The sequence below is a fragment of the Aspergillus campestris genome, assembly GCF_002847485.1.
Source record: "Aspergillus campestris IBT 28561 chromosome Unknown P168scaffold_13, whole genome shotgun sequence".
Taxonomy (NCBI): domain Eukaryota; kingdom Fungi; phylum Ascomycota; class Eurotiomycetes; order Eurotiales; family Aspergillaceae; genus Aspergillus; species Aspergillus campestris.
Window position 1 is genome coordinate 514,381 of NW_020194348.1, and position 26,156 is coordinate 540,536.

At 54.0% G+C, this 26,156-nt stretch overlaps 8 protein-coding genes across 8 annotated transcripts; 4 read left to right on the forward strand and 4 right to left on the reverse strand.

Annotated features, from left to right (window-relative positions):
• Positions 1-1,503: 1,503 nt before the first annotated feature.
• Positions 1,504-3,117, forward strand: P168DRAFT_313178 (AIM24 family protein; the record flags this gene model as incomplete). Its single annotated transcript, XM_024839639.1, has 6 exons — positions 1,504-1,687; positions 1,780-1,898; positions 1,957-2,199; positions 2,254-2,372; positions 2,419-2,638; positions 2,696-3,117. 6 exons carry the CDS (start codon positions 1,504-1,506, stop codon positions 2,996-2,998), a joined length of 1,188 nt encoding a protein of 395 aa, XP_024689438.1. The 3' UTR covers positions 2,999-3,117.
• Positions 3,118-3,271: 154 nt separating this feature from the next.
• On the reverse strand, positions 3,272-6,228 carry P168DRAFT_307277 (kinesin family protein). The gene is made up of 3 exons (XM_024839095.1): positions 5,619-6,228; positions 5,157-5,566; positions 3,272-5,106 (listed from the first exon to the last, which is right to left on the reverse strand). The coding sequence occupies exons 1-3, from the start codon at positions 5,884-5,886 to the stop codon at positions 3,538-3,540; spliced, it is 2,247 nt and encodes a 748-aa protein (XP_024689439.1). The 5' UTR covers positions 5,887-6,228; the 3' UTR covers positions 3,272-3,537.
• Positions 6,229-6,516: 288 nt separating this feature from the next.
• Positions 6,517-9,363, reverse strand: P168DRAFT_285003 (uncharacterized protein; the record flags this gene model as incomplete). The annotated part of the gene is made up of 5 exons (XM_024836177.1): positions 6,517-6,740; positions 6,798-7,944; positions 7,996-8,738; positions 8,800-9,189; positions 9,246-9,363. 5 exons carry the CDS (start codon positions 9,361-9,363, stop codon positions 6,517-6,519), a joined length of 2,622 nt encoding a protein of 873 aa, XP_024689440.1.
• A 714-nt stretch (positions 9,364-10,077) lies between these two features.
• On the forward strand, positions 10,078-14,413 carry P168DRAFT_330150 (ankyrin; the record flags this gene model as incomplete). The annotated part of the gene is made up of 4 exons (XM_024841547.1): positions 10,078-10,438; positions 10,507-11,170; positions 11,230-11,317; positions 11,512-14,413. Coding segments are annotated over 4 exons (4,014 nt in total), but the record flags the coding sequence as incomplete, so codon positions are not given.
• Positions 14,414-14,746: 333 nt separating this feature from the next.
• P168DRAFT_293238 (COPII subunit SEC24) lies at positions 14,747-18,260 on the forward strand. The gene is made up of 6 exons (XM_024837767.1): positions 14,747-14,870; positions 14,958-15,146; positions 15,191-15,610; positions 15,684-17,330; positions 17,384-17,971; positions 18,054-18,260. Exons 2-5 carry the CDS (start codon positions 15,075-15,077, stop codon positions 17,969-17,971), a joined length of 2,727 nt encoding a protein of 908 aa, XP_024689442.1. The 5' UTR covers positions 14,747-14,870; positions 14,958-15,074; the 3' UTR covers positions 18,054-18,260.
• A 1,576-nt stretch (positions 18,261-19,836) lies between these two features.
• Positions 19,837-21,093, forward strand: P168DRAFT_299729 (mitogen-activated protein kinase; the record flags this gene model as incomplete). Its single annotated transcript, XM_024838363.1, has 5 exons — positions 19,837-19,946; positions 19,991-20,186; positions 20,235-20,616; positions 20,666-21,013; positions 21,065-21,093. 5 exons carry the CDS (start codon positions 19,837-19,839, stop codon positions 21,091-21,093), a joined length of 1,065 nt encoding a protein of 354 aa, XP_024689443.1.
• Positions 21,094-21,227: 134 nt separating this feature from the next.
• On the reverse strand, positions 21,228-24,439 carry P168DRAFT_313183 (NAD(P)-binding protein). Its single transcript, XM_024839640.1, has 11 exons — positions 24,191-24,439; positions 24,121-24,134; positions 24,000-24,062; positions 23,854-23,948; positions 23,716-23,807; positions 23,529-23,670; positions 23,320-23,478; positions 22,934-23,269; positions 22,784-22,878; positions 22,201-22,565; positions 21,228-22,104 (listed from the first exon to the last, which is right to left on the reverse strand). The coding sequence occupies exons 1-11, from the start codon at positions 24,337-24,339 to the stop codon at positions 21,341-21,343; spliced, it is 2,274 nt and encodes a 757-aa protein (XP_024689444.1). The 5' UTR covers positions 24,340-24,439; the 3' UTR covers positions 21,228-21,340.
• A 215-nt stretch (positions 24,440-24,654) lies between these two features.
• On the reverse strand, positions 24,655-25,872 carry P168DRAFT_307282 (class I SAM-dependent methyltransferase). The gene is made up of 3 exons (XM_024839096.1): positions 25,672-25,872; positions 25,442-25,613; positions 24,655-25,390 (listed from the first exon to the last, which is right to left on the reverse strand). The coding sequence occupies exons 1-3, from the start codon at positions 25,707-25,709 to the stop codon at positions 24,806-24,808; spliced, it is 795 nt and encodes a 264-aa protein (XP_024689445.1). The 5' UTR covers positions 25,710-25,872; the 3' UTR covers positions 24,655-24,805.
• Between the last annotated feature and the right edge of the window lie 284 nt (positions 25,873-26,156).

Here is a 26,156-nt window from a genome sequence, read left to right on the forward strand (position 1 = left end):
TCCATTCCTTGAGACTCCCAGATCACCGCCACATGGTTTCCCAACTGGGCGATGACATTGCCATGGTTCTGTCAGACCCACCTGCTATCCTGCTTGCATGGCAAACTCGCTTTTGCATATGTGCGTCCAAGCGTAGGATCTAGACCCGCTAGAGGGTCATGTTTGGGAGTCGAGGAATCCCCGTGGCACATTCAGCAGGTGAAGCCACTCCACTTGATTATGCAAGTGACGAGGGTAATTTCTGACGAACCCCGCCCATTCGTTATATATCGTCAACTCATCAAACGAGGAAGCATCATACTGCTACCTTGATTGATGGGAGTTCATGCCAAGTTCATCCACGAAAAGGGGTCAATCTACTAGTAGGTACTAGGGATCCGTGACTCCCGGATGAGATGGAAGTCACCATTGCCGTCATTAGCCTGATCGGATTAGTCCTGACTAGAACCAGCTAGTGATGATAGTAAGAAGGTTATCGACTCTGTTCCTAGCTACTTTCTCATACAGAGGGACATGCTGCTGATTTTGGACAGCATGACTGTTATTGACTCCATGGATCACCTGACTTGCAGACAGTCTGCCCCAATAAGTTCCAAATTATACCTTTGATTAGTTCTATTGTCTGCTTTGACCACAGCAGGCTCCCGGCCCGGAAGGCCGCTGGTATCTCAAAGCTAGTCCAATCTAACGCCATCCGGTCAAGTGGTCAAGTTTTATGCAGACCATCGTGTCTACTTGGAATTAGGAAACACGGATATCTACCACGAGAGATCTACTGGAGCACCTCTGCAAAGCTCACCTCAAACAGCTCTTGACGCTCCATTCTGGTTCTCGGCTACTGGACAGGCCGTTCACCATCTACAAGATCATCGATAAACCATTGGTACAGGTTCACTCAGGATCAAAGGTTTGGTAAAGAATACTAAGTTTACCAGATTTCATGATGATCATACTTAGTTGACAATTTTTGATACTAAAGAAGTGCGATCCTGACTTTGGGTGTTATAGTACGGAGTAGTGTTGGTTTATCTAACCTTATACCGAGTATGATGGTTATAAAAATAATTAACATATGCTCGTGGTTGACTGCCATTAGCCATACTTCACAAGTCCTCTCCCTCTATTTCTTTCCTTTAATGATCATCTACTCCAATATATATATAATGACACCAATAAACCAATACTACACTTCCCATGAGTGATCTCCCCGGTGATGGCAGAATGATGTATGTCCACGTAGTACATCAAACAGGCCCTGGTAGTCCTGAACACTCCCTTCTCACTTAAAAAACATACAATATGCTCCAACAATCTCATCAATTGTTGAAAAACATTGTTTACTTCCGTGCCCTACCGTCAAACAACACTATCCCCAATCAGGTGACGAGTGAGCTCATCGAACAATCTGCCCCTCCCGACCGCCTACGATCTTGAATCTCTCATTCTCGTGAACTTCGTCCCCTTCCCGCCAATCCATTCTCCCTCTCTGCTTCCATTGCCAGAATGAGTCAGAGTCAATCTTTGCGGAGTGGCGTGCGGGCTCTTCCCCGCGTGCGACAAGGGACATGGGCGCGCCGCGGGTGGCAGTCCCGGTCCATCCAGATTCGCGCGACGCCCTCGGAACGGCCTGCGACGAGCGGCAACGGGTTGCCTATTACGAGCACCCCTGCTTCGGCTGAGTCGGCGGGTATGTTATACTTTGGTCTGCCTTAGCGGTGGTAATGGAATGGGGGGACGGAGCGCGGGAAACGAAGAGACCTTGCTAACAGGAGAATGCAGATGCTCGGTTTGATGTCGTCGGTGCGCCATACTCGCTACTATCGGTTTCTTTATCCGCCTCACAAAAACTATACACACGACGGGGGACGCTGGTTGGGTTAAGCGGAAAGGCGGATAACGTATGCAGCTCTTTCATGAAATGGTTTACGATTGGTCGTTAATGGGCAATTGCTGCAGGTGGTTTCGTCTTTGAGCGCGCTGGAGCCCTTTCGGAGAGCCGCCGTGGGCATCCCGTTCCTGTACCAGAAGGTCTCTTCGGCCAGCCCGGTGACGGCTTTGGTCTCGGTTCGCTCTCCCAACACGTCCTTTGCTGTCGTTCACCTCAATGGCTCCGTGGACTGGATCGTGGCCCAGCGACGCGCGCTGCTGGCCTGGACCGGACGGTCTCTCACCATTCGACCGACTCTGAACACAAATCTGGTTTGTTTGACACCTTTAGAACACCCCATTTGAGTCTCAACTAACTCCGCGAAGAGTCTGGCCCACTGGGGCAACTCCGAGGTCACAGGGCGAGGACTCATGGCACTGGTTGGCAACGGTCAACTATACAACGTCGAACTGAAGGCGGGGGAGCAATACATCGCTCATCCTAGGTATGACCACGCCGTAGAATCCATAGTATAAACTAACACATACCAGCAACGTCGTCGCATACACCATGAGCTCGAACCCCCCTCGTCCCTACCGCTTCAAGTCCACCACACTGAACTTCCAAATCCCGGGACTCAAGAACTGGCCCGGTTTCATCCAGAAGTCCAAGTTCGTCCAGGCGATGTCGGACTCTGACAGCTGGAAGACAGCCATGAAAGTCCTGCACACCCTCCGCACCTGGTCGCGGATGACCATCTGGGGCGACAGAGTAGGTTTTGTCCCATACTAGTATCCTACCAAAGATAAAACACTCACCGTGAACAAGCTCTTCCTCCAATTCGACGGCCCCACCAACATCCTCATCCAGACGCGCGGGCCCCGCCTCAACGACATCCTGACCCCCCAGCAGGTGAACGAGATCGCCGACACCCCGCGCGGACTGACCACCGGCCCGAAGTCTGAACAGGAAACGGAAGGCAAGAAGATCGTCGGAGACATCAGCGTGGCACCCGTCCCGCCACGGACGATCGAGGAAGTGGAAATGGAAATCAAGGGATCGGCGCAACGGATCGCTGATATCACCAAGGACGGGAATGTGATTTTTGAAAAGCCGGGCAAGGCGCAGTAGATATGGGCTGTGGATTCATCGTGCGTTTGATGCATGGTTTTATTTTTTGGGAAATCTCCCATTGCAGGCTCAATCATGTATTATAGATGGGTTGTGTTAATCGCATGCGACTGTCCGTCTTTTTCTTTTTTTTTTTCCCTTCTGTATTACATCCTGTCAATCTTGATAAACATGGTATACTTTGATTTGGTTTGACCCGGTGATGAGTATGAGTATGATGGCCTACTATCCAAGAGTTGTGTCGGGTAAACATATCAACTGAGAAATTGGATGCATAAATGGTATGTATTGTACTGCACATGCGAGTATAAGCATGTTCCTTGTTGGGAACACACCCAACCAAAGCTAGAAAAAGGAAGAAGATAGATAGAAAAGAACACCCCAACACCCTCGCTATCAACAATGCATATATATCCCGCGTCAAATGCATGATGCACGAAGTAACCAATCCGGCAATCAACGCAACAATGAATAAACCAACCAATCAACCGACCAACCAAGCATTCAAGCAATCAACCGACCAAACAAGAAGAGTCAAGCTACGCCAACAACCCACTCCTCATAGTCTCCACGCTCTTCACACCCACACCCCTCAACTTACTCAACTCGACAAGATTGCGGATCTCAATCTGCGACTGAGCCTGCGACTCATCCTCATTGTGGTCCATTTCGCAGAGACAGTCGACGATCGCTTCGGCCTTTTTCGCCCCCACGCCCTTGAGTAACTTGATCTGGCTGACGTCGCGGGAGTTGATGACGGAGAGGAGGTGAATGGTGCGCGGCGAAGGAGCCGGTTCGTCGTCTGCGAGCGCGGATTCCTCGTCTGCGACGGATGGGCTAGTCTTGTTTCGTTTGGGGCGGTGCGAGCGGGTAACTTCTTGGACGTCGTCGTCGCTTAGATGGGAGAAGGTTTCGGCCTCTTCGTAGTCTGCGTCGGAGACCGAGGCGGAGCGTTTGAGGCTGCTGCTTCTGGTGGGCTGCTTGTTGAGGGAGAGCATGCTGCCCAGCGCTTTCTTGGTGCTCGGTGGGGCTAATGAGGTTGTGGAGTCGGTCTCTGAGACGCACCGGCCGTGGGTGCGCGCCTTCAGCTTCGCGATCTTAAGAGCTAGCTTCTCGTTGTTGGGGAAGAAGGGCAGTGCCAGCTGGTACATCCGTAGTGCGGATGCGTCTTCCCCGCGTCCCTGGTGCTGTTTTGCCATGAGAAGGTAGGACAGGCCTTCGGCTCGGGCGTCTTCAGAGCCCTCGATGCGCTGCTCCAGCTGCTCCAGTCGCTTGCGCATCTGCTCGTTCAACTCCCGGACCTGGGTTTGTCGCGATTGCTCGCTGACTGCCCGCACCGCTAGGATCTCCTCGACCTTCTTCTCCACCATCTCCTCGATCTTGGCGGACGAGATCTCGTCGTAGCTCCTCTGCTGGAGGACCGGCTGACCAAGTCGAGTGGCCCTCGGTAGACGAGGCGCAGGCGCATCCGCACTGAGCGAGGGCCGTTTCGGGATTTCGGGCTTCTTGAACTGGGCAGAGATCCTTTTCTGTCTGTCTGAAAAAACACTGAATGCCTTAACGGGTTTTTCGCCAGGCTTTTCCGAGTCTTTGCCGGCTGTAGCGCCAAGATTGGCGTTAAGAGACGCTGTCAGCGGCCGCAGGGGTTGACGCAGGGCTGCCAGAGAAGGCCGCATCGACGGCCTCGGAGGGCCCTTGAACATGGGTTCGTTCTCGACTTCGCGCACTTCGATCTTTTTGGTGCGGTTGGCAAAGTTGAGAGAGCTTAGCGTATCTAAGTGGTAGGACTTCAAAGGGGCCAGGTTGAGGATCATCACGGTGAGGCCGTGGTTTTGGCCCAGGGACAAGATCCGGGTCATCTTGGACTCGCGATAGGGGATGCGGTGGGCCTTTTTGCTGATGGCCTCGACACATTGGGCCAAGACGAAAAGGCTCTTGTTGATACTGGCCGACTCGACCATGCGCTCCTTATCATTGTCTGTGCGACGGTTGTCCTCTGAGCCTGCCAGGTCAATCGCCGACACTGTGCTCACGCGGGTTTCTTCTTCGGAGCTAATTGCGACTTTCACGCCGAGAATCGCGTGCGATCGCGACGAGTGGGCGTTCAACTAACCAAGATAGTCAGCACAGGTTCATGAACAGCGAGAAGGACACCCACCTTGGTTGCCGACGTGGAGCGGTTCGTGTTCGCCTGGTCATACAGGAGTTCGAAATCCTTCAGGTTCGAGCACGGCCGCTCCGTCAACCCCACCACCACCGTTCTCCCCCCATTATCGCGAAGCGGTAGTCCTGCCAGGGTTCTCTTCTCAGGCGGCTCAAACAGGTCAAAAACCTTGTCATTATATATCTCGTAATAGGTCAGAGAGACCTGGACGGACTTCTCCCCATGACTGTCTTTTTCGATCTTCCGGCTGCGTCGGTAGATGGTGCTCAGGAGACGCGGGATCACGCCCCTATCCGCCATGCTTTTACCGCCTCGCATTGTGTGCGTCTTCCCTGTCCCTGTGACGCCGTATGCGAACAAGGTGACATCGCGTCCGTTGAATAGGTGTTTGACCGTAGGAGCCACTATAGAGATGGTTAGTACACCACGGGGGTTGACAGCATTCTCGACACGCACCCTCTGCGTCAAAGAGCTCCTGTTGCGGCGCGTCGGCGTCGTAGACGGCATTGAATTGGAAGGAGTACTCCTCGCCCTCGTTCTTGGGGTTCGGTATCCGCACGACCGTGTTTCTATCTCTCAGTTTCTTCAATGCCGCATTGTCCTCGGAGGTCGTGTGGTCGCTCTTGGGACCGGTCTGGTTGGACGAATCGGTGCGCAAGATGATGTCCAACTCTCGTTCCGACTTGAGAAGCGGCCTAACCCGCGCGACGACGCGAACGCTCATTTTATATAGGATATATATTCTTTCTTCCGGGGAACCGAGACCGTGTTTGATGCCTGGATGACCTCCCACGCTGACCTTCTGTCTGGTTGGGATTAAGACTGTCGCATGGAAAACGGCAGTCCGGCGAAGGTGATCGAAAAATCTTCCAGTGATATAAATTCAAGCTTTGTCGACAGCTCGGTGCCAAGTATTATTGACCACGGACAGACCTGAACTGCTTGGCTCGTAGGAGAAAGACGATAAAAAGCCGAAAAACTTGAACAACCAATGTACCGAAAGAAAGGAGAAAAAAGGAAAAGAGCAAAAAAAAATCAAGAAGAATGAAAACCGAACTGATCAACGCTGGACCCGGAGACAAGAGATGAGGTTGTCAAAGACGTCAAAACTGGCGTCGTGAAGCTGACAGGGATGGTTTGCTTGTGTGGTCCGTGGCGGTCAATGCGGTTGGCCCGGTAACCACTTTACCCTCAATATATCTTGATAGAATATTTCGATATCGAGTCTCAATCTTCATCGACTCACAGAAAGGAAATATAAGAGTATATATTGCAGGATGAGAAAACAATGACTGCCTCGAATTCAAGAAACCTCGAAGAACATACATGATTCCTTAAACATAATCCAATTCATCTACTCGTCCTCATCATACTCGTCCTCCTCATCATAATCACTCCTCCAGAATTTCCTGTCGCTGTCCCTCCCATCCAACGTGTAGCAATAATCGAACTCATTATACAAATCGCAAGCATCGAACCCTCGGTCGTTGGCCACACTTAACCAATAGGTCTCCTGCTTGTTAAACATTCCCTTATAAATCTCTTTGTCAGGCTCCATGTCAAGACACCCCGGATACACTGGTGTGTGACAATAGCCAGGGTCATAACAACCTTTCGATCTTTCGCCTAGCTTACTGGGTCTATTGCAGGTGCGGCTGAGCCTATCGAGCTCGCACTTATCGTCACCGCATGACCTATCTCCGATTGAGCAATAACGGAGGCAGCGCTTCAAGGGCTTGACGATTCCATTCTGGCATACCTCGACCTCTCGGCACGAGTGGTGGCCGCCCGCTGCGCAGTCCCTGTTATTGTTGCAGGGACGTAGATTGTAGTGTTCAAACTTGTCCGTCCAAGAGAAGATGTCGTTGGAGGGATCATTGCTCTGTGGAGGATTATCGGCAGGCTTAGATGTGCCTGGCTTGGTGGTATCGACAGTGTAGGGTTGCCGGTGGGGCGATGGGTGGGTATGGTTGTCCGTGGAGGTCGCGACGCAGAGTCCCGGATCCGACCAGATTGCATCCGCGGCATATGTCCACAGATTAGTGTAGTTGTACCACGTTTTCGGAGTGTAGAAGATCCTACAGTCGGCTGCCTCGTACTGGAACTGCAGCGGCGTGGGAGATTCCTCGTCATCGCCGGAGCGGATCTGGTCTCGTAGGTTGATTGTGAATCCGGTGGTAAAAAAGTCATACCGGCGGTCTGGAAACTGCCCGCGCGTGGATCGGTCGATGTTCTGGGCCGTGGAGATGTCGCGGTCGAGACGTCTGGCGCTGTAGCTTGCTGCACCGCGTGTGCCGCCGGCGGCTTGCATGGGTCCGGGGTTGGGCCGGCCGCCTACTACGACGGTCTGGACGCCGGCTTCATGGTGCATCATTTCCGTGAAGAGTGCGCATGTCGACGAGCAGAGACCGTCGGTGAGGATTATGATGTCTTCTGCCTGGTACGGCTGGGTGGAATGCGAGGAATTGAGATTGTCGGTGGTGATGTCGGCTGCCTCCGAGGCAAATAAGCGGTCTGATGGATCGTATCGCTCCAAGTTCGTAAAGTGATCACCACCGTAGGAGGCTGGCGAGTGGAAATAATCGTCCCACGCTGTGAAATTCTGGCCGGTGTCTGCATCCAACCGACTAGCGACGACCCACTCGTTGGTCAACAGGGTAGAGTAGGCGCTGTGGTTCGTTGTCAGGTTCTGCCAGTACGGAGTCAAAGTAGATCCCAGAGCGTCCGCCATCGGATGGGCGCGTCGACGACTTGCTGCCAATGGATCGATGGAAGGGAAGAACTGTTCGCAGCTTATGAGCACAGGGTACATATCAGGGAAGGCTCAACTCACCAGCCGAAAGATTTCCAATGCTAGAAGAGCATGTCCGCCGGAATTCTGTTGCAGGTCGATCACCACTTTCCGCAGACCTGCCCGACGACTGCGCTGAAGAAATTGCCATACCGTGTCGATGAACGAATTAGATTTCCCGACGTACGAGTCAAATTGGGGAATAGTGAGCACTGCTAGAGACGACTCGTTTAAGAAGTACCCTCTGAGTAGCCCTTGGTTGTCGATAGAGTGGCCGGGCTGCATGACATCTGGCTCTCGAGGATACGCTGTGTCCGGCAACTCCGTGGGACTTGGAGCCGGTGCGGCAGATGAGGAGGTGGTGTCTTCTGCAATGGGGGTACTCGAGCTGGGTGGCTCGGGCATCTCTGTGTAGGAGGCCGGTAAGCGGTTCAGGACGAAAAAGTTGTAGAAATCGCCCCCGGTCTCCAGCGGCCCGGTGTTGCCAGGACTGAAGTAGAGTGCGTCCCAATCTTCAGGTTCCAAGACTGTTCCATTTTCGAGGCCGTATGTAATCGACTCGCCCGGATAGAAAGCCGCGCCGCCGTAGAAGACTTCGTAGTAACCTTGAATGTCCAGTGCACCGCTCTGCATCAGCATGTTCCACTCCGCGTGCGGTTCGAGCTTGCCGGCGGCATTGACGGCGGCAAACTCTGTCAGGTACTCGACAACGTCTTGGCTGTTGATGGTTGCAATAGCGGAGGGCTCGCTTGAGCCATCACTTGCTTCATAAGCAAAGAGGTCCTCTAGGGCATGATCCCGTTAGCGCTGGGAGATAGACCAGTGGACCCAGGTACAGCCACCTACCAGTGAAGTAGACCTTGGGCAGCTCCTTTCCATCCAGGGACACGGATGCAATTGCCCGCGGAGAGCCAAAGGCAAAGGGAGAAAGTATCCCGCCGGCCAGGCTCAGGTGGCCATCATGGCCGGCGCGGAGCAGCCGGTGAAGCGCTGCCTCGAAGTCGTATTCGTTCGCGAAAGCCCCCTCGTCAATATTACGCTGAAGCTGAGAAATCCCTGCCACCAAGTCAACACCGGGCTGCTGATAGCCCGGTGGGGGGTTTGCGAGGTAAGCAAGCGTGCTATGGAACTGAATCGTGTCGTTGACGTATTTGAGCAGCCGACTGCCAACCGCCGGATTGAAGGGGACGCTTGTTAGGCAATCGTACACCGTTCTTGCGGGAAACACACCACCAGCTGGTGGGACTGTCGTCAGCTCGGCATCCTGAAGGGTTGTGGATAGGACGACTTACATGTTCTCTTGGCAATATCACCGCAGACGGTTGGGTTGGGAGTAGCAGCAGACGTGCTGGAAGGTGCCGATGCCACCAGCACCGGTGTAAGGCTCAGCAAAAAAAGAAGACTGCGCATGATGGGCTCCTATCTCGTCGATATCTTGGGAGTGTTGTTACATCGCTAGCAAGCATCGCGCACTGTCTTTTATAACTCCAACCTCAGCCTGCCTCATCTCCCGGACGTAACCCTTGTTGCTTTTCTTTCAGGGTTCTCGAGCCCCCGGGCACCAGCCTCGAGTGGGAAATGTTTCACTAGGACGAGGTTACCTTGCATTTGACCTCGTAGTGGGAAAATGACATGCGCGATTCACAGCCTCGCCGGTGCCCCTGCGGCATGATTTGCTTGTCCAGGGACACCCTCTCTTCGGTACACCTCGTTGACGGCCCGTTGGCTCCCGAGTTGCGGTTTTGCCGAGAACGCTACAGAGAAAGAATTGTAGATCGTGGGAGATCTGCCTCTACCTCTCGGTGCCACGCTCACTCCACTTTACCTAGAATAGTAGTATCGGGCCGGGGATGTCAATAACCCCTACATGGAAACGGTTTAGACGCAGTGACATACCCCCAACTACATTCTTGTATCTGACTGTGACGCTTCGTATTTGATTGGATTGCTTGAGATGCAACCCTTGCACCCTCAGCCTCGTCGTTTGCTTCGTCTCCCGCCCATCCCTTGACTCTGCGAAGAGTCTCAGCCTGGTCTTTGGCTTTTCCTCTCTGACCCCTTTTAATTTCCCTCATACACCAGAAGCAATAAAACGGTGCAGGAGGGACAAGAAGGCTCTCAAACATGGCCACGTTCAGCCCCGACGCCTACACCGTCGGGTGGTTCTGCGTTCTCCGGGTCGAGGTCCAGGCGGCCAGAGCCATGCTCGACGAAGAGCACAACCCACCAAACACCCCCTATGACGAAAACTCGTACTTTCTGGGCCGCATGGGAGAGCACAACATTGTCATCGTCGGGGTGGTTGTCAAGGGCCGTGCCTCTCTAGCCGAAGCCGCCGTCAACATGATCCGCACGTTCAAGCAGATCCGCTTCGGGTTGAAGGTAGGAATCGCCGGCGGCGCTGTCAATGCCACCGATCCGCGCGGCTTTCCCAGTGATATTCTCCTGGGCGATGTGGTGATCAGTAGACCAGATGGTGGCCATGGTAAGTGCCATGCTCTCATGGTCTGTTCATCACAGGCAGATATTAATGAGCATGGGGATGGCTCGCAGGCGGGATCTTGCAGTATGACCAGGGCACGAAATACCCCGGCAGATACGAGATCAAGTCGCATCTGAACCGGCCCCAGACATTGCTGATATCTGCCACTGGAAAGCTCGAGTTGGACCACGACGACGGGAGAGGGAAGATGCAAAAGTATATCGCCCAGGCAATAGCAAAAATCCGCAAAGGAGAGGAATACTTCTCTTTCCCGGGTCGCGAGCGCGATCTGCTCTTTGAAACACCCTATCACCACGCCGCCGGCAGCTCTATCAATTGCTGTGACAAATGCGATCGCACACACTTGGTGACGAACCGCGAATCAAGAACAGCGCCCTCCGTGCACTACGGACTTGTCGCATCGGCGGACACTCTCCTGCGTGACGGCGAGCTGCGCGATGAGATGCACGAGAGACACGAGGTTCTCTGCTTCGAGATGGAGGCGGCAGGCCTCGCGAACAGGTTCCCCTGCCTTGCGATCTGCGGGATCGCGGACTATGCGGACACTCATAAGAACAAGCAGTGGCAGCCATATGCTGCTGTGACGGCGGCCGCGTACGCCAGGGATCTTCTTGGTGTGATCTCGCCCCAGGCGGTGGAAGAATCGGAATCGGAGCAGTGTACGTTGCATTTCCATGTGCAGGGCGCCGATGAGAAGCCACGAGCGTTGTCTGGGTCGGGAAGTTCCACTGATCATGTATTGTTGAGCCTATAGTTAAAGATACCATGCATAGAATCGAAACGGTTCTTGATGCTGCTCAACGGAGCAAGATCTTAGAATGGCTTTCGCCTTTAGAGACCCCGACGGAGAACCGCAATCTCGTAGCTACGGGGCAGTGGCTAATGGAGTCGGAAGAGTTTAAACGGTGGACTGATGGAGGTCGCTGGCAGCTCAGACTTTGTGGTGAGGCTGGAACTGGCAAGGCATGTCTTCACGGTCATTGAATCTGCGGAACAGAAAGAAAGAAAAGAAAAGAAACATAAACAAACCCATTATACTAAGATTTGTTGAACAGACCGATCTATGTGCGAATATTGCCAAACACCTCCGAACATCCTTCCCATCGCGTCCTGTCATCGCCATATATCTGAGTGATCAGCCGAGGATACGCAAGATGCAAACACCAGACGCCATCTTAGGCTACATAGTCCGACAGCTGATCCAATTTAACCCCAAAGTCGACCTCCCATCAACGCTCACGGACGCACACGGGAGCCACGCATCACGGACGGAGGCATTCCTCAGACAGATCCTCGAGGAGCTCCTAGCTAAGTTTGAACGGACCTACCTGATCGTGGACGGCCTCAATCAGTGCTCCGCCGAGGTTGTTGACGTTGCGAAAATCTATCCGATGAAGCTTATCCAGGATGGAGTTGGGCTAAGCCTTCTCACAACATCGCTCGGCTACAGAGAGACCACTGCGGTGGTAAATTGCGATATCTGCAACCGGCAAAATATCGCTGTCTACTTCCACTGTGACTGCAACGATGGCGACTTTGATATCTGTCTGGCGTGTAAGGACAAGGGGAAAGCCTGCCCTCAGGATCACAAGGGCACCGAGTACGATACTGTTCGGGTAGAAGTACGCGCTCGGGACGAGGAACTCGGTCTATACTGCCAGAGCAGACTGAAACACATCCCCAGGTCGTGCGGTGACCTTCGTGACGCGCGCCTGCATCACTTTCCGCCCCACGAGCCCGCAGCAGTCGGCTATCTGCACAATAAGCCCGATCTGCTCCACGAAGTGGCACAGAATATTGCATCCAAAGCACAAGGAAAGTTCCTCCTCGCGAAACTCTGGACAGAGAAGCTGCTCAGTCTGCCCGTGAAGCCAAAGACCGAGCAGCAGCTGCTCGACGAGCTAGACTACATGCCATTTGGTCATCTAAAAGGGTACTGCAAAGGAAGGATCGAGACCTTGAAGCTGTACAAAGATGAACCCGAGCTCGAGGTTGCATTCCAGACGCTCACCTACGTTGCCGTCGCCTTGAGGGCTTTGCCGCTCCTCGCGATCCAGCATGCGTTAGCACTGACGAGCGATTCCGGCGACATCGGGAACCTGAACTTACATCCGAGGACGTATATCCTGCGCGCGACGAACGGGTTGATCACCGTAGACAAGGGAGACGTGGAACATTCGTTCGTGCGGCTGCTTCACGATACGCTGAGGCCGGTCTTCCGCGAATTTGAACATGAGCCGCGCTTGAAGAATGCAAACTCTGCAATGGCCTCGCTTTGCATGGACTATTTCCGCCACGAGCAGTTTGATGCCCACTGTGAGAGCCTCGACTCGTATCCGTTCTTGGTCTATGCCTTGCAGCACTGGGGGGACCATGTTCGCTTGGCTGCCTTGGAGGGCGATTCCACACTCGAGGGCAAGGCATGGCGTTTATTGCAGGATACTCAGCTCGTCGCAAAGCTTACTCGGGCCGGTCATGGGCTGAAGGGTTTAGGCACCTTTATCCACGAAGGTGTCAGCGCAGCTCATCTCTGTGCCTGGTTCGGCCTGGCAGGTCTGGTGTGCAGATTGAAAGGCGACAATCTGGACGCCCAGGAGCCTCGACATGGGTGCTCTCCCTTGCGCTATGCCTGCCTCAAGGGACATAGCGACACGGTAGAGCAGTTTTTGAAACTAGGCGTAGCGATAGAAGATGTGACGCTCGTTGATAGTATCCAAGGGATACCCCGGACAAAGGCACCGCGCCTGGACGAGGAACAAAAGCGACGGATCGAGATTGTGGACATACTTCTCAAGACAAAAAAGGTCAACGTCAATGCCAGGGTGGGCAGGAAGAGCAGAACGGCGCTCATGGTAGCCGTCCGAAACGGCCATCATGACCTCGTACGGTGCCTGCTAAGGAACGACGCGATTGATCTTGACGCCCGCGACGCTGATGACCGCACTGCCGTATCGTACGCTGTTTATAAACAGCGAAGCTGGTATCGCTCTCAAAGGCCTCTGAAGCAAGCGAGAGGGGACTTTATGCTGAACCTGTTGCTGGAGCAGGGTGCCGACCCTAATACAAGAGACAGCACCGGAAGAACAGTCCTAGCTCTAGCAGTTGCGACCGGCAACTCATTAGCAGTCAAGGCCTTACTGGATACTGGTTCATTGGATCTTACATCTGAGAAGTATATTCTTCACCTCGCAAGTGCGGCGGCCTACCCAGAGATCATCCGCCACCTCCACGTTGCCCTCGGCCAGAAAACGGGCTGCACACCGGACATCAACGCCCCAGACGAGGACGGACTAAGACCGCTGCACTACGCAAGCCTCTCACGAAGTACCCGTGCGGCCGACGCTGCAAAGACCTTGCTCGATATCGGCGCAGACCCTGACAGAGTCGACGTGAGGGGATGCACCCCGTACGAAACAGCCTTCCTCGCGGACCAGACCAATGTCATCACAGCTTTCTCCCCGAGAGCGATACACAGCAGCCGAACAAAACCAATCACCGATCTCCCTGCGCTAACTCTCGCAAGGAATTGCCACTGGACCCTCTTGAAAGACCTGGTCATAGCCGCAAGACCTGATGTTGCACACAGGGACATCTTGACAGGGGACACAGTCCTACACGTCGCCGCCGCCGCGAACCAACGAGACGTTGTCTCAGCGCTGCTCGCGCAGAGCAACCTGCACATGGTCTCAAAGGTTGACCACCACAGCCAGACGGCACTGCATCTCGCGCAGAGCGCTGATATTGCACGTACTCTCGTCCAGCACGGCTGCGACCCCGAGCATGTAGATTACGATGGCGATACCGCCTTGTCTCTCGCTCGCCAGAAACGTCCGAGACGTGGGCTTGCTGCCTATCTTGCCGGCATCAAGCAATCCCGAGCTGCGAGCGGTGATAGCGACAGTAAACGGCCTGTGGCCCGGGGCACACACGATGTACCGTCGAGGAATGCTGCCCCAGGTGCGAAGCTTTTCTCGCTGAGAGCGGTCTTGTATTTCCATCTCATGGTTTGCGTGGTGATGATGTATGTAGTAGCCAGTGTCTAGACCATCGGAATATACTAGGTACCCAGTACATCGGAGACCAGAAAAGTACCTCAATCATACCTCGTACGTTATATACTTTGAGGTACTGTTGGAGGTACTTTGCAGGTACCTACCAATACTTAAGTACCGGTACATCGGCTAACCCGCCCTCTGATTGGTCCAGGGCAGCCGCCGCAAAGGCCACCGTAGACCAAACCGCGGCTGACTGATCCACCAGCATCATCATCATTATCACAACTGTCTGTCAGTTCAACCTCCGTCCCCTTGTCATCTATCCCCACAACCAGTCTGCTTGGTTGACTGTGGCTTCTTGGTCCGCTTTTTCTTTGACGTGTGGTACATGTCAGGTTTATTGTCGGATTGTTCATCTGGTAGTTCCAATTTATCCCTCTCCCTCACCCCCCTGCCCCTCCCACATCAGGAAGTCTGTGTCCAGTGTTGACCGCCGATGCCTCTAGTGAACCGGTAACGATTGACACGACCTGGTCTACCATACTACCTACCTCTCGAACCCTGAAAAGCAGTCTCGCAATCGCCCATCAAAGATCATTCATCGACCCCCCACATCACCCCTGATGGCATCACCACAAGGGGGCTATCCGCCCCAGGAAGGAGGGTACGCTCAGCCCGGCTATGGAGGATCTCCCGTCCAGCAGCAGCAGCCCGACATGCCCCCGGCTCCGCTGCTCAGGGCCATGCGGCAGGACGCAAGAAGCGGGCCTATGCAGGAGAAGCGTTTGAGTTCGGTTCCGGCGCCAATGCGGCTTTGGGAGGTCAGTTGCCGGCTGGAGGAAGCTATGGGGCATATCCACCGCAACCGCAACCGCAAGTAGCTGCGGGATACCAACAGCCCATGTATGGCGCCGACCCGGCCGCCATGCAAGCCCCCGGCTATGCGGCCCCTGTCGCCCCCGTCGCCCAGATGACCCAGCAATTCGGCGCAATGGGCATGACCGACCCGCATCTCGTGCCCCCGCCGCAGCCCGTGGCTCAACCCCAGATCCCGCGGGCCGCTCCTCTCAACCAGCTCGTCCCAACGGACCTCCTCACCCAGCCCTTCAACGTGGCGGAACTGGACCTCCCCCCGCCTCCGATCATCCTTCCCCCCGGGGTATGTGCTTTGCTTGCACCAGCCGTCCGACCTTGGTTACACGCAAAACCGGACTCTTGCTGACTTCTCCTAGACCAGTGTGTACCCCTCTCCCCACGCCAATTGCCCCGCCAAGTACGTCCGCTCGACCCTGAACGCCGTGCCCACCACCCACTCGCTCCTGAAGAAGTCCAAACTGCCGTTCGCCCTCGTCATTCAGCCGTATGCCGCCCTCCACGACTCCGAGGACACCGTCCCCGTCATCCCCGACCAGGTCATCTCGCGCTGTCGTCGCTGCCGATCCTACATCAACCCCTTCGTCACCTTCCTCGACCATGGCCATCGCTGGCGCTGCAACATGTGCAACCTCACCAACGACGTGCCCCAGGCGTTTGACTGGGACACCGCACTGCAGAAACCCGCCGACCGGGCGCTGCGAGCCGATCTGAACGAGTCCGTGGTGGAGTTCGTGGCGCCGCAGGAATACATGGTCCGCCCCCCGCAGCCGCTTGTCTATCTCTTCCTGATCGACGTGAGCTACGCCTCGGTCACCAACGGCCTGTTGGCCACGAGCGCGCGCTGCATCAAGGAAAGCCTCGACCGCATCCCCAACGCGGACCGACGGACCCGGCTGGGCTTCGTGGCCGTGGACTCGAGCCTCCACTACTTCTCGATCCCGCGCGACGGCTCGGAGCACTCGGATCCCCGCATGCTGGTCGTCAGCGACCTGGACGAACCGTTCCTGCCCATCCCCACCGACCTTCTGGTCACCTTGAGCGAGTGCCGCGAGAATATCGAGATCTTCCTGGATAAGTTGCAGGAGATGTTCCAGAACACGCAGAGCAACTCTTGCGCCATGGGATCGGCGCTGCGCGCGGGTTACAAGCTGATCGCCCCCGTCGGCGGCAAGATGACGGTGCTCAGCGCCTCGCTGCCCAACATTGGACACGGTGCGTTGACCATGCGGGAGGACAAGAAGGTCCTGGGTACCAGCAAGGAGAACAGTTTGCTGCAGACGGCGAACAGCTTCTACAAGAGCTTCGCCGTCGAGTGCTCCAAAGCCCAGGTCTCTGTGGATATGTTCCTCTTCTCGTCGCAATACCAGGACGTCGCGTCGCTCAGCAACCTGCCGCGGTATACCGGCGGGCAAACGTACTTCTACCCGGGGTGGAACGCGGCCCGCGGGGAGGATGCCATCAAGTTCGCGCGGGAGTTCTCCGACTACCTGTCCTCGGAGATCGGGCTGGAGGCGGTGCTGCGTGTGCGCGCCACGACGGGCCTGCGCATGAACACGTTCTACGGAAACTTCTTCAACCGCAGCTCCGACCTCTGCGCGTTCCCCGCGTTCCCCCGCGACCAGGCCTACGTCGTCGAGGTCGCCATCGACGAGACCGTCACGAAGCCGGTCGTGTGCATGCAGACGGCCGTGCTGCACACCACGTGCAACGGCGAGCGACGGATCCGTGTGTTGACCCTGGCCTTGCCGACCACCCAGAACCTGGCCGATCTGTACGCGTCGGCGGACCAGCAGGCGATCGCCACCTACTTCAGCCACAAGGCCGTGGAGCGGGCTCTGGGCAGCGGTCTGGAACCGGCTCGTGAAGCCCTCCAGGCCAAGCTGGTCGAGCTCCTGGCGACGTACCGCAAGGAACTGGCCGGTGGGAGTGTGAGCGGCGGGGGACTTCAGTTCCCGGCCAACCTCCGCGCCCTTCCTGTGTTGTTCCTCGCCATGATTAAGAATGTATGTTTCCTCCCTCCTCCCCCTTACAGTTCAAACCAGGCTAACCTTTCTAGCTGGCCCTTCGGAAATCCGCCCAAATCCCGACGGACATGCGATCGGCGGCCCTGTGTCAGCTGTCGACCCTGCCGCTCCCCTTGCTGATGCAGTACATCTACCCGCGGATGTACTCGCTGCACGACATGCCCGACGACGCGGGATTGCCGCGACCGGACGAGGTCACCGGCGAGATGAAGATCGTGCTCCCGCCGCCGGTGAATTTGACGTCGGAGCGGATCGTGCCGTTCGGACTGTACCTCATCGACGACGGACAGACGCAGTTCCTGTGGGTGGGACGGGACGCGGTGCCGCAGCTGATCATGGACGTGTTCGGGCTGCCGGACAAGTCGCAGCTCCGGGTGGGCAAGCAGTACCTGCCGGACCTGGACAACGACTTCAACCAGCGGGTGCGGGCGGTGGTGGAGAAGAGCGCGGACCACCGGTCCAAGGGGGCGGGCAGCATTGTGGTGCCGCACCTGTACGTGGTCAAGGAGGACGGCGAGCCGGGCCTGCGGTTGTGGGCGCTGACGATGCTGGTGGAGGATCGGGCGGACCAGAGTGTCAGCCTGGCGCAGTGGATGGGGATGTTGCGAGAAAAGGTTTGACCCTTCTTCTTTTTCTCTTCTTTGGTATTTTTGCGTCGTTACGTCTCGATTATGACATCGACTGACGATATTGCCATTACAGGTTGTTCAGTAATAGCTTGGTCGATTTTGGTACTATATGAGAGATACAACAATCAACTTTATTTATTTTATTTATTTATTCTCCGACCAGGGTCATACCCCATCTTAACATCCATCTATCACCAAGCCAAGCGATAGCCTCATGGTATACACCAAGCTTAGTACTTTGTTTCCCATATTTTCATTTATTTCTTTCCCCTGTAATATCTCCCCACCTATTTCCGTCCCCCTCCCCATCCAGCTCGTGTTAACTGGACCACAACCTGCATTGGTCCGGGCGTCTGTATGGCCGATCATGCAGTGTAGACTTTAGATCACGGCTTAGCATGCCCAGCTAGACGACGCCGCCAAGAGAGGCCAGAGCAAATCAGCGGCGCGGACGAGCTGTGACGGGCTGTGTGATCAATTTGGGTCGACAGGCTGTTAGCGCTACACTGCCCCTCTTCATGGTCTGATAGCATATGTCACTCTAGAGTCCACGGAGAAAACCAGGGGAGAGACATTCACGAGAAAAACAGATAGGAATACACCGTGTCAGAGGGGAGGAGAAGGAGAGGGGATGGAGAAGAAAAGTGGGACTTAAGCGCCAGGATGATTGGCGGTTTTGGTGGGTTTGGGGGAGATTGAAACACTGGTTGAGACGTAGTTTGGGCGATGCGCCCCAGTTGGTCAGGTACCTACAATATTTAGTTAGTATTTATCGTGTTGATTTGAGGGATTGAAGCCTTGATATGGAGCGTCAAGAGTTGGGGACTGTCTTATATTCAACCAGATCCCGTGATCTGTCTCTCTTCTTTCTTTCTCTCTTCTCTCTCTTCTCTCTTCTTTGACTTCATCTTTCTTTCCTTCACTCCATCATCTTCACTCCACGTTCTCTCCATCTATCTGTAAATCATCCTGACTCGATTCGTTCCACGTTGACTGGACCCAACTGATCAAAGTACATCCCCTCCTGCCCCACCCCACCCGGCTTATTACTATTGACAATCTACCCAACTGGCTTTCTCCAGCCCCTCCGCATCATCATCTTGATTTCTCTTGATTTCTCTTCCTGATCTGTCTCTCTTTGTCATTCTCTCGTTCTCTTGTTCTCGTTCCTCGTTCTCATTCTCGTTCCCCCACCCTCGTTGTCCACCAGTACTGTCTCCAACACTGACAACAGACCACTAGAACAGCCATCGAGATATTAAAATAGAACAAAGCGTGTGAAACACCCATCGGGCTTCTTAAGACAGTCGGGCGTGAGGTATGTTCCCCCTTTTCTTGATTTATTTTCTTCTATCCTATTCTTTACTCTATTTTTGGCTTTCCTTCGCTTGTTGCACACTTTCTCCTGAAGACTCTCCCTCCCTATCTTATTCTCTAACACCGTGGACTTATTGAAGCGTACGGCAAAGGCAACCTACAGTACACGTCGAATCCAATCCACCAACCCATAATCCTAGCCGATCGAATTACTGTGATCGAATACTGTCGACGCCTTTCCTCGCATCGTCTTATCTTCCCACTCGCCTGACGATCAACCGCACTCGTCACATCGCCGGTAATACCCCGCATCCGCCATCCTCAACCCATTCGCTCATCTGGGCATGCGCATTGCTTGATCCCTCAACACCCGTGAACACTACTGCGGGATCCATGTAAGTGTTTTCTTATCTTCTTTCTGGAGTACCCGTTTCGCCTACATACTCGTCACTGCGCAATGTCCCCGCCACGGTCTCCTGAGTGACTACCCCGCCGTGGTGCGCCTTAAACATCCGTTAACACTGACAACCATAGTCAAAATGGTGCAGCAACTGCCTCCTCAAGGGGGCTCGCGCAAGATCTCCTTCAACGTTTCCGACCAATATGAAATCTCCGATGTCATCGGCGAGGGCGCCTATGGCGTTGTCTGGTAGGTTGCTCTCCGGTTGAATATGACCCCATGCTGATTATTAGCTCCGCCGTCCACAAACCCTCCGGCCAACGAGTGGCCATCAAGAAAATCACCCCCTTTGATCACTCCATGTTCTGCCTGCGAACCCTGCGTGAGATGAAGCTGCTGCGATATTTCAACCACGAGAACATCATTTCCATTCTGGACATCCAGCGACCTCGCAATTACGAGAGCTTCAACGAGGTCTATCTCATTCAGGTATTCCTTCCTGGTTCAATGTTGATTGAACGGAAACTCACTACTTAGGAACTGATGGAAACCGATATGCACCGCGTCATCCGCACCCAAGATCTCTCCGACGATCACTGCCAGTACTTCATCTACCAGACCCTGCGGGCGCTCAAAGCCATGCACTCCGCCAACGTGCTGCATCGCGATCTCAAGCCGTCCAACCTGCTCCTCAACGCCAACTGCGATCTCAAGGTCTGCGACTTTGGCCTGGCCCGCTCCGCGGCCTCCACCGACGACAACTCGGGCTTCATGACGGAATATGTGGCCACCCGGTGGTACCGCGCCCCGGAGATCATGTTGACATTTAAAGAATACACCAAAGCGATTGACGTGTGGAGCGTGGGGTGTATACTGGCGGAGATGCTCAGCGGCAAGCCTCTTTTTCCAGGGAAAGACTGTACGTATCAACCATGCATCCGTGGCCAGCAACAAGCTAATGTGTGTAGACCACCACCAATTGACCCTCATCCTGGACGTCCTGGGGACACCAACGATGGAAGACTACTACGGAATCAAGTCCCGACGGGCTCGGGAGTACATCCGGTCTCTGCCGTTTAAGAAGAAGATCCCGTTCAAGGCGCTGTTCCCGAAGAGCAACGACCTGGCGTTGGATTTGCTGGAGAAGCTGCTGGCGTTCAACCCAGCCAAGCGTATCTCCGTCGAAGAAGCGCTCCGCCATCCGTATCTGGAACCGTACCACGATCCCGAAGACGAGCCCACCGCGCCGCCTATCCCAGACGGGTTCTTCGATTTCGATAAGAACAAGGATGCGCTCAGCAAGGAGCAGTTGAAGAGTATGTACCCCCTGAGCGATAGTATCATTGACGGAGACTAATCATGAATAGTCCTGATCTACGAGGAGATCATGCGGTAGATGACGCGGTACCGAGTGGAAGTAGCCTGGGATAAGGGGTAATCTGCGTGTGCAAGAGATCGTACAGCCGATCTTTCGCTCGAGTCCGTATTCAAGCATGGGACAGTCGAGCATATCTGGACATAATCTGAGCAATTAAGCCAATTGATGATTCACATAACAATAACATAAAGGGTATATACATATATACAGACAACCGTATCCCACAATAGCATCTCACAAGATGACAAGCCACAGGATGAAACGATCAAGAAGATTCTCGATCCCTCATAAACTCCTCAATCCCCTCATAAACCCCCTCCTCACTAGGCCTCTCGGCACACACATCCGCCCTAACACCATACTTATTCAACAGGTGATCTCGCGTGGTCGGGCCGATCGTCGCAATATAGAACCCTTCCTTTCTTTTGCTTTCCCCGGATTCGTCCAAGCCGAGGACTCGCACCATGGCATCACACCCCGTAGGCGAGAATACCACAACCCATACTCCTCCATTCCTTTTATCTGTACCATCTACCCCATCTACCCCATCCACCCCCTCCTTCTTCGAAGACGGCGACGAAGAAATCCACTCCCTCCCAGAATCAACAGCTTCTTTAAAATCCCCCTCAAACCCCCCCATAACACCCGTCTCATAGACAACGACCTCCTCAACCCCAACCCTGCGCCCAGCAGGCGTCGCCTCACCCATAAGTGTCTTGGGAATGATATCGCGGCGTTGTTCGCCTACGAGGAAGAGAAGGGGGGGTTTCGTTTCATTCTTTTCGCTCTTTTCACTCTTTTGGAGGTCATGTTGGTGGTGTTGGGAATGAAGGTTATTGTAATGCTCCAATATATACCCCGCCAACACATCCCCCGTACCAGAGTGTTCGCCGAGGACGCTTGTGTTCGGGAGGTAGGTATTCGTAAGGGCTGAGATGGCGCGCGAGGTCGCTGGGCCGACTGTGTAGATTGGGAGGGATTGAGCGGGGTTAGAGGTGGGTGGGTTGAATGAGGATGTTAATGTTGTTTCTGTTTCACGATCAATTGTTAGACACTGGTGATTTATCTCTCTATAAAGAGAGAGAGAGAGAGAGAGAGAGAGAAAGAGAGAAGGAAGAAACATACGATCCATTCCCCCCAATACAGCCCCGAACGCTTCCACCGCGCGCTGGCTGGTGAAGATGAGGCCGCCATATTTCTTATTACCACCCCCCTCTACCTTAGTATTCCCATTGCCAATACTACTCCCGTTGTCATTTCCATTCCCAGTAGTGAAACCACCCCCCTCAATAACGTCTCTGATAAAATCAAGAGACTCCCCCCGAAACCGATGTTCGAGAACCGGAACGAAAGCGGGGTTGTATCCGCGCGCGGAGAAGTACTCTTCGTAGGTGTCTTTCGGGGAGGAGCGGGTTTTGAGGAGGAGGATGGGTGGTTTCGTTGGTTGGGTTGCGAAGGGGTATTTTGGGGACATTTTCTTTTGTCTTTTTCTTTTTTTCTTCTTAGTATTGGGTAAGGTAGGGGAGGGAGTTGGAGGGTCTAATGATATGGGTTGGGTGGTGGTATCTGGTGGTGTACTTGGCGGGGTGATGTTGTGGATCTTCTTATTAATATTATCAATTATCTACAATTTCTTCATGACTACAAAATTACTAGATACCTGAGAAAGATCAAATTCTAACGGTTATGTACATATTAAAACAACTACTGAGTGTCCAGAACGTGCAGGTACTTCTTTTCCTCCGCACGCTCCTGCTCCGTCGCCGGAGGGAGATCGTAGTAGCTGGCGCTACGGTAGCCCTTCTATAGGATTGTTAGTACTGTCCAGGAACCTGTCTACTAGAGGAAGAAAACATACCAAGTAGTGGAAAGTCAGGTTCTCCAGCTCGGCAGGCTCAATACCCAAGTCCTTGAAGGTCTTGGCGGTGGGATCGATCTTCTGGTCGATGAACTCGCGCTCAATCTCGTCCGCGGACCCAACGTTCCACCAGAGCAGCTTGTTCATGTAGTACGCAAACGGCTTCAGGAGAGTCTTGGGCACGTTGATGTGGCGGCGGCGCTTGATGATCTCGCGGTCCACCAGCTCGGCGATCTCGGCGGTCGAGTAGTTCTTGGGGCCGTACAGCTCGAAGGTCTGACCCGCGGTCGAGTCGTCGTGCAGCATGTGCTCCAGAGCGGTTCCGACATCAATGGCCTACATCGATTAGCATTGGTTGTGACGTTGTGACACTAGGAGGTCCATACGTGAACCGGCCAGAAGCGCTCTTGCATGTGGTTGGCGGTGAACAAGCTGGTCATCCGGGCCAGCTTGTGCAGGAGGTTGTCCTCGAAACCGAACACGGGGGCCGGACGGACAATGGTGGTCTCGGGGTAGATCGAACGAGCCACTTCCTCGCCCCATCCCTATCGTATATTTAGTTGTGAGACGGTGGATATGGACTTATGAAACCAACCTTGGTGGCGAAGTACTCGGAGGGCGAGTTCTTGTCCGCGTTGTAGGAGGAGACGTGGATATACCGGTCGATATCGTACTTGGCGGTGGCCTCCACGATGCGCTCGATACCGTCGACGTGGACATCAGTGTAGGAGAAGTTCCTATGTCGTTAGTATATTTCACGGTACATCCATTCGATCACTAACTTGGTCGGGTATTGGCGGCCCACAAGGTTGTAGACCACATCACTGTGTCGCACGCTTTCCTCGATAGACTGGGTGTTGCGCAGGTCATATTCCTAGGCAAATTAGCGTCATTCGATGAGCATCGCACGCGCACCATACAATAAAGTTAACCCGACCAAGATCACCGGTCGGCTTCAGGTGACGCTTGGCCATCTCCTCGCGGTAGGGCACAACGACCGTGCATCCCTGCGAAGCTGGACGGGGTTAGTCTTGCTCCTCCGACAGTATGACAGTATAAGACGAACCGAGTCTGTGAACGATGTATCGACCGAGGAAACCGGTGGCACCGAAGACGGTAGCGGTATGTCCTACGCACAATCAGTCAGTCGTCTGTTGGTCGTCATGTTCCGAAAAGGGTTGCGGTACCTCCTAGAGACGACCTACACGGATCATTAGCGTCCACACCACGAACCACATACTTTCTTTGGAGACTTACCGTCCACCCGGAACCTTCAAAATCGGCTTTCCGGTCCTTGTGATGGCGACATCCTGGAGACTCCGGCGCTGGAGCTGGAATTGGACCCGGGGAGCGGGGACAAACGCCCTGGACCCCAGGATGGAATTGGCGGCCCGGCACTTCTGCATGGTCTCTGTCGCGAATATGAGTCGGATGAGACCACCGAATAGAATCCGGAACGAGGGGCTCTGTATAACAATGGGTTGGATTGGAGAGGGGAGAGGGAGCAGCAGCTGCTAAGCTGTATTGAGGATGATCGAGGTTTGAGATGGAAACTCCGGGCACGGGACTGTGCGCTAGCCCGATTCGGACGAGGTCTAGCATGCACTTCACTCTACGTTCTACACTCCTCGTCTACAATTCTACACTTGTTCATTTTCTTGAGAGATTGTTTAGATTAATCTTTTGAAATAAAGGAGTTCGTCTGCAAAATTCCGCTCGGTGTCGCCTGCAGTCGAGCTCTACAGTCTTCCACCGCCCAACTCACGAATTACGTCTGACTATTCCCGAACGCTGATTGGACAATGTCTCATACTCGATTAATGGATTCCATCCAAATTAACACGCATTGAAAAACATCCCGACTCCTACTGTCTAGGCTCGTTGGGCCCGTGCGAAGAAGATGGTCTTCTCCAGGGGCTTCCCGTCCTTCTTCATGACCAAAGGCTCTGCGATGACCTGGTAGTCGAACCCTACAGTCAACCCGGCATCTTCATACAACTTCTTCATCTGTTCGGCCGAAAAACCATGGGTCTTGATCGTAGACGAGGCCCCATACTCAGGCTCTGTGCCGTGATGGTTTCCATGACCGTGACCTCCATGTCCATGTTCATGTCCATGTCCGTGCTCATGCCCATGACCATGACCATGGTCATGATGCTCCTCCGGTATAATGTCAATGATCAGACAGACACCCCCCTGCCTGAGACGCTGGGCAAGTCGGTTCATGGCCAACCCAGGATCCTCAAAATGATGCAGAGCCATGCTGACGGCCACGAGATCAAAGTCAGAGTACTCCGGTCCAGAGATCTCCGTTGGAACTGGCTCGGCAAACAGATCGCCGTTTTGGGCGACCACCTTGTCGCCATATCCGGCCCCTTGGATATTGGATTTGTATTCATTGATCATGTTTTCAGAGATATCCAGACCATAGATTTTGCTGACGAAGGGCGCCAATGCCTAGACGCTGTCAGCATCAATCCTGCTCATCACCAGCTAGAGACATCCTACCAAAGAGACCACGCCTGGTCCACAGGCGTAATCAAGTGCCTTGATTTCCTTTCCGGTACCAGCTGCAGTGTCCGTCCACGCCGCACTGGCCCATGCCCTCCGGCTTTGGATCAACCGGTAGAGAGTTACCAAGGCGTCGGCAAAGTCGGCCTTGTAGCTGCTGGCCATTTTACTACGAGTGTGAGCTAGATTCACGAGCATGAAATAGACTCAAACAATGGACAGCTTACTCGAACACCTGACGGTTCTTCTCCGCAAAGTCGGACATGATGGCGATGTCTGGGACTGATGTTGGTTGTAGTGGGGTCAAACAGAGATTATATGGAAGTTGAACATTAAAGACTTGTTGGCTCGAATCTGTTGAGCTGTGGATCTTGAGAAAGATCGAGCCTTTTATAGACCATCCCCCATAGTAACTTCAGATATGGCTCGGAGAGATCTCGGACACTTTCTAGGATCAGACGATCTCCACTGGCTGGGCTTAGATTGGGTTGCTCTTCAGCCCCTTTGACTGCTACGACATGAGTCATACTGAGCATATTTGAGCAATAAAAAAAGCCATCAGAGATTGGAGATGAAGAAGAAGCATTCGATTGAAGCCGTACAATACAGTATACTCCAAGCACTGTATGTCAGTGTTAGTCAGCCACTCACCGCCTTCCGCAAAGGGAACCGGCAACGATAGGTATGACCGCCAGCTTCAGCTTTAGCTTCA

What these genes read in the sequence shown, in the direction of transcription:
- P168DRAFT_307277 (XM_024839095.1), bottom strand. Translation starts at nt 5,886, where the DNA reads ATGAGCGTTCGCGTCGTCGCGCGGGTTAGGCCGCTTCTCAAGTCGGAA. An exon ending in GGAGCTCTTTGACGCAGAGG is followed by an intron (nt 5,567 to 5,618) that starts GTGCGTGTCGAG and finishes CCATCTCTATAG; the next exon opens with TGGCTCCTACGGTCAAACAC. An exon ending in GCTCCACGTCGGCAACCAAG is followed by an intron (nt 5,107 to 5,156) that starts GTGGGTGTCCTT and finishes TATCTTGGTTAG; the next exon opens with TTGAACGCCCACTCGTCGCG.
- P168DRAFT_293238 (XM_024837767.1), top strand. Translation starts at nt 15,075, where the DNA reads ATGGCATCACCACAAGGGGGCTATCCGCCCCAGGAAGGAGGGTACGCT. An exon ending in CGATCATCCTTCCCCCCGGG is followed by an intron (nt 15,611 to 15,683) that starts GTATGTGCTTTG and finishes GACTTCTCCTAG; the next exon opens with ACCAGTGTGTACCCCTCTCC. An exon ending in TCCTCGCCATGATTAAGAAT is followed by an intron (nt 17,331 to 17,383) that starts GTATGTTTCCTC and finishes TAACCTTTCTAG; the next exon opens with CTGGCCCTTCGGAAATCCGC.
- P168DRAFT_313183 (XM_024839640.1), bottom strand. Translation starts at nt 24,339, where the DNA reads ATGCAGAAGTGCCGGGCCGCCAATTCCATCCTGGGGTCCAGGGCGTTT. An exon ending in CCGAGTACTTCGCCACCAAG is followed by an intron (nt 23,479 to 23,528) that starts GTTGGTTTCATA and finishes AATATACGATAG; the next exon opens with GGATGGGGCGAGGAAGTGGC. An exon ending in CTGCACGTTCTGGACACTCA is followed by an intron (nt 22,566 to 22,783) that starts GTAGTTGTTTTA and finishes GAAGAAAAAAAG; the next exon opens with AAAAAGACAAAAGAAAATGT.
- P168DRAFT_307282 (XM_024839096.1), bottom strand. Translation starts at nt 25,709, where the DNA reads ATGTCCGACTTTGCGGAGAAGAACCGTCAGGTGTTCGA. An exon ending in AAGAACCGTCAGGTGTTCGA is followed by an intron (nt 25,614 to 25,671) that starts GTAAGCTGTCCA and finishes TCACACTCGTAG; the next exon opens with TAAAATGGCCAGCAGCTACA. An exon ending in GACCAGGCGTGGTCTCTTTG is followed by an intron (nt 25,391 to 25,441) that starts GTAGGATGTCTC and finishes GACAGCGTCTAG; the next exon opens with GCATTGGCGCCCTTCGTCAG.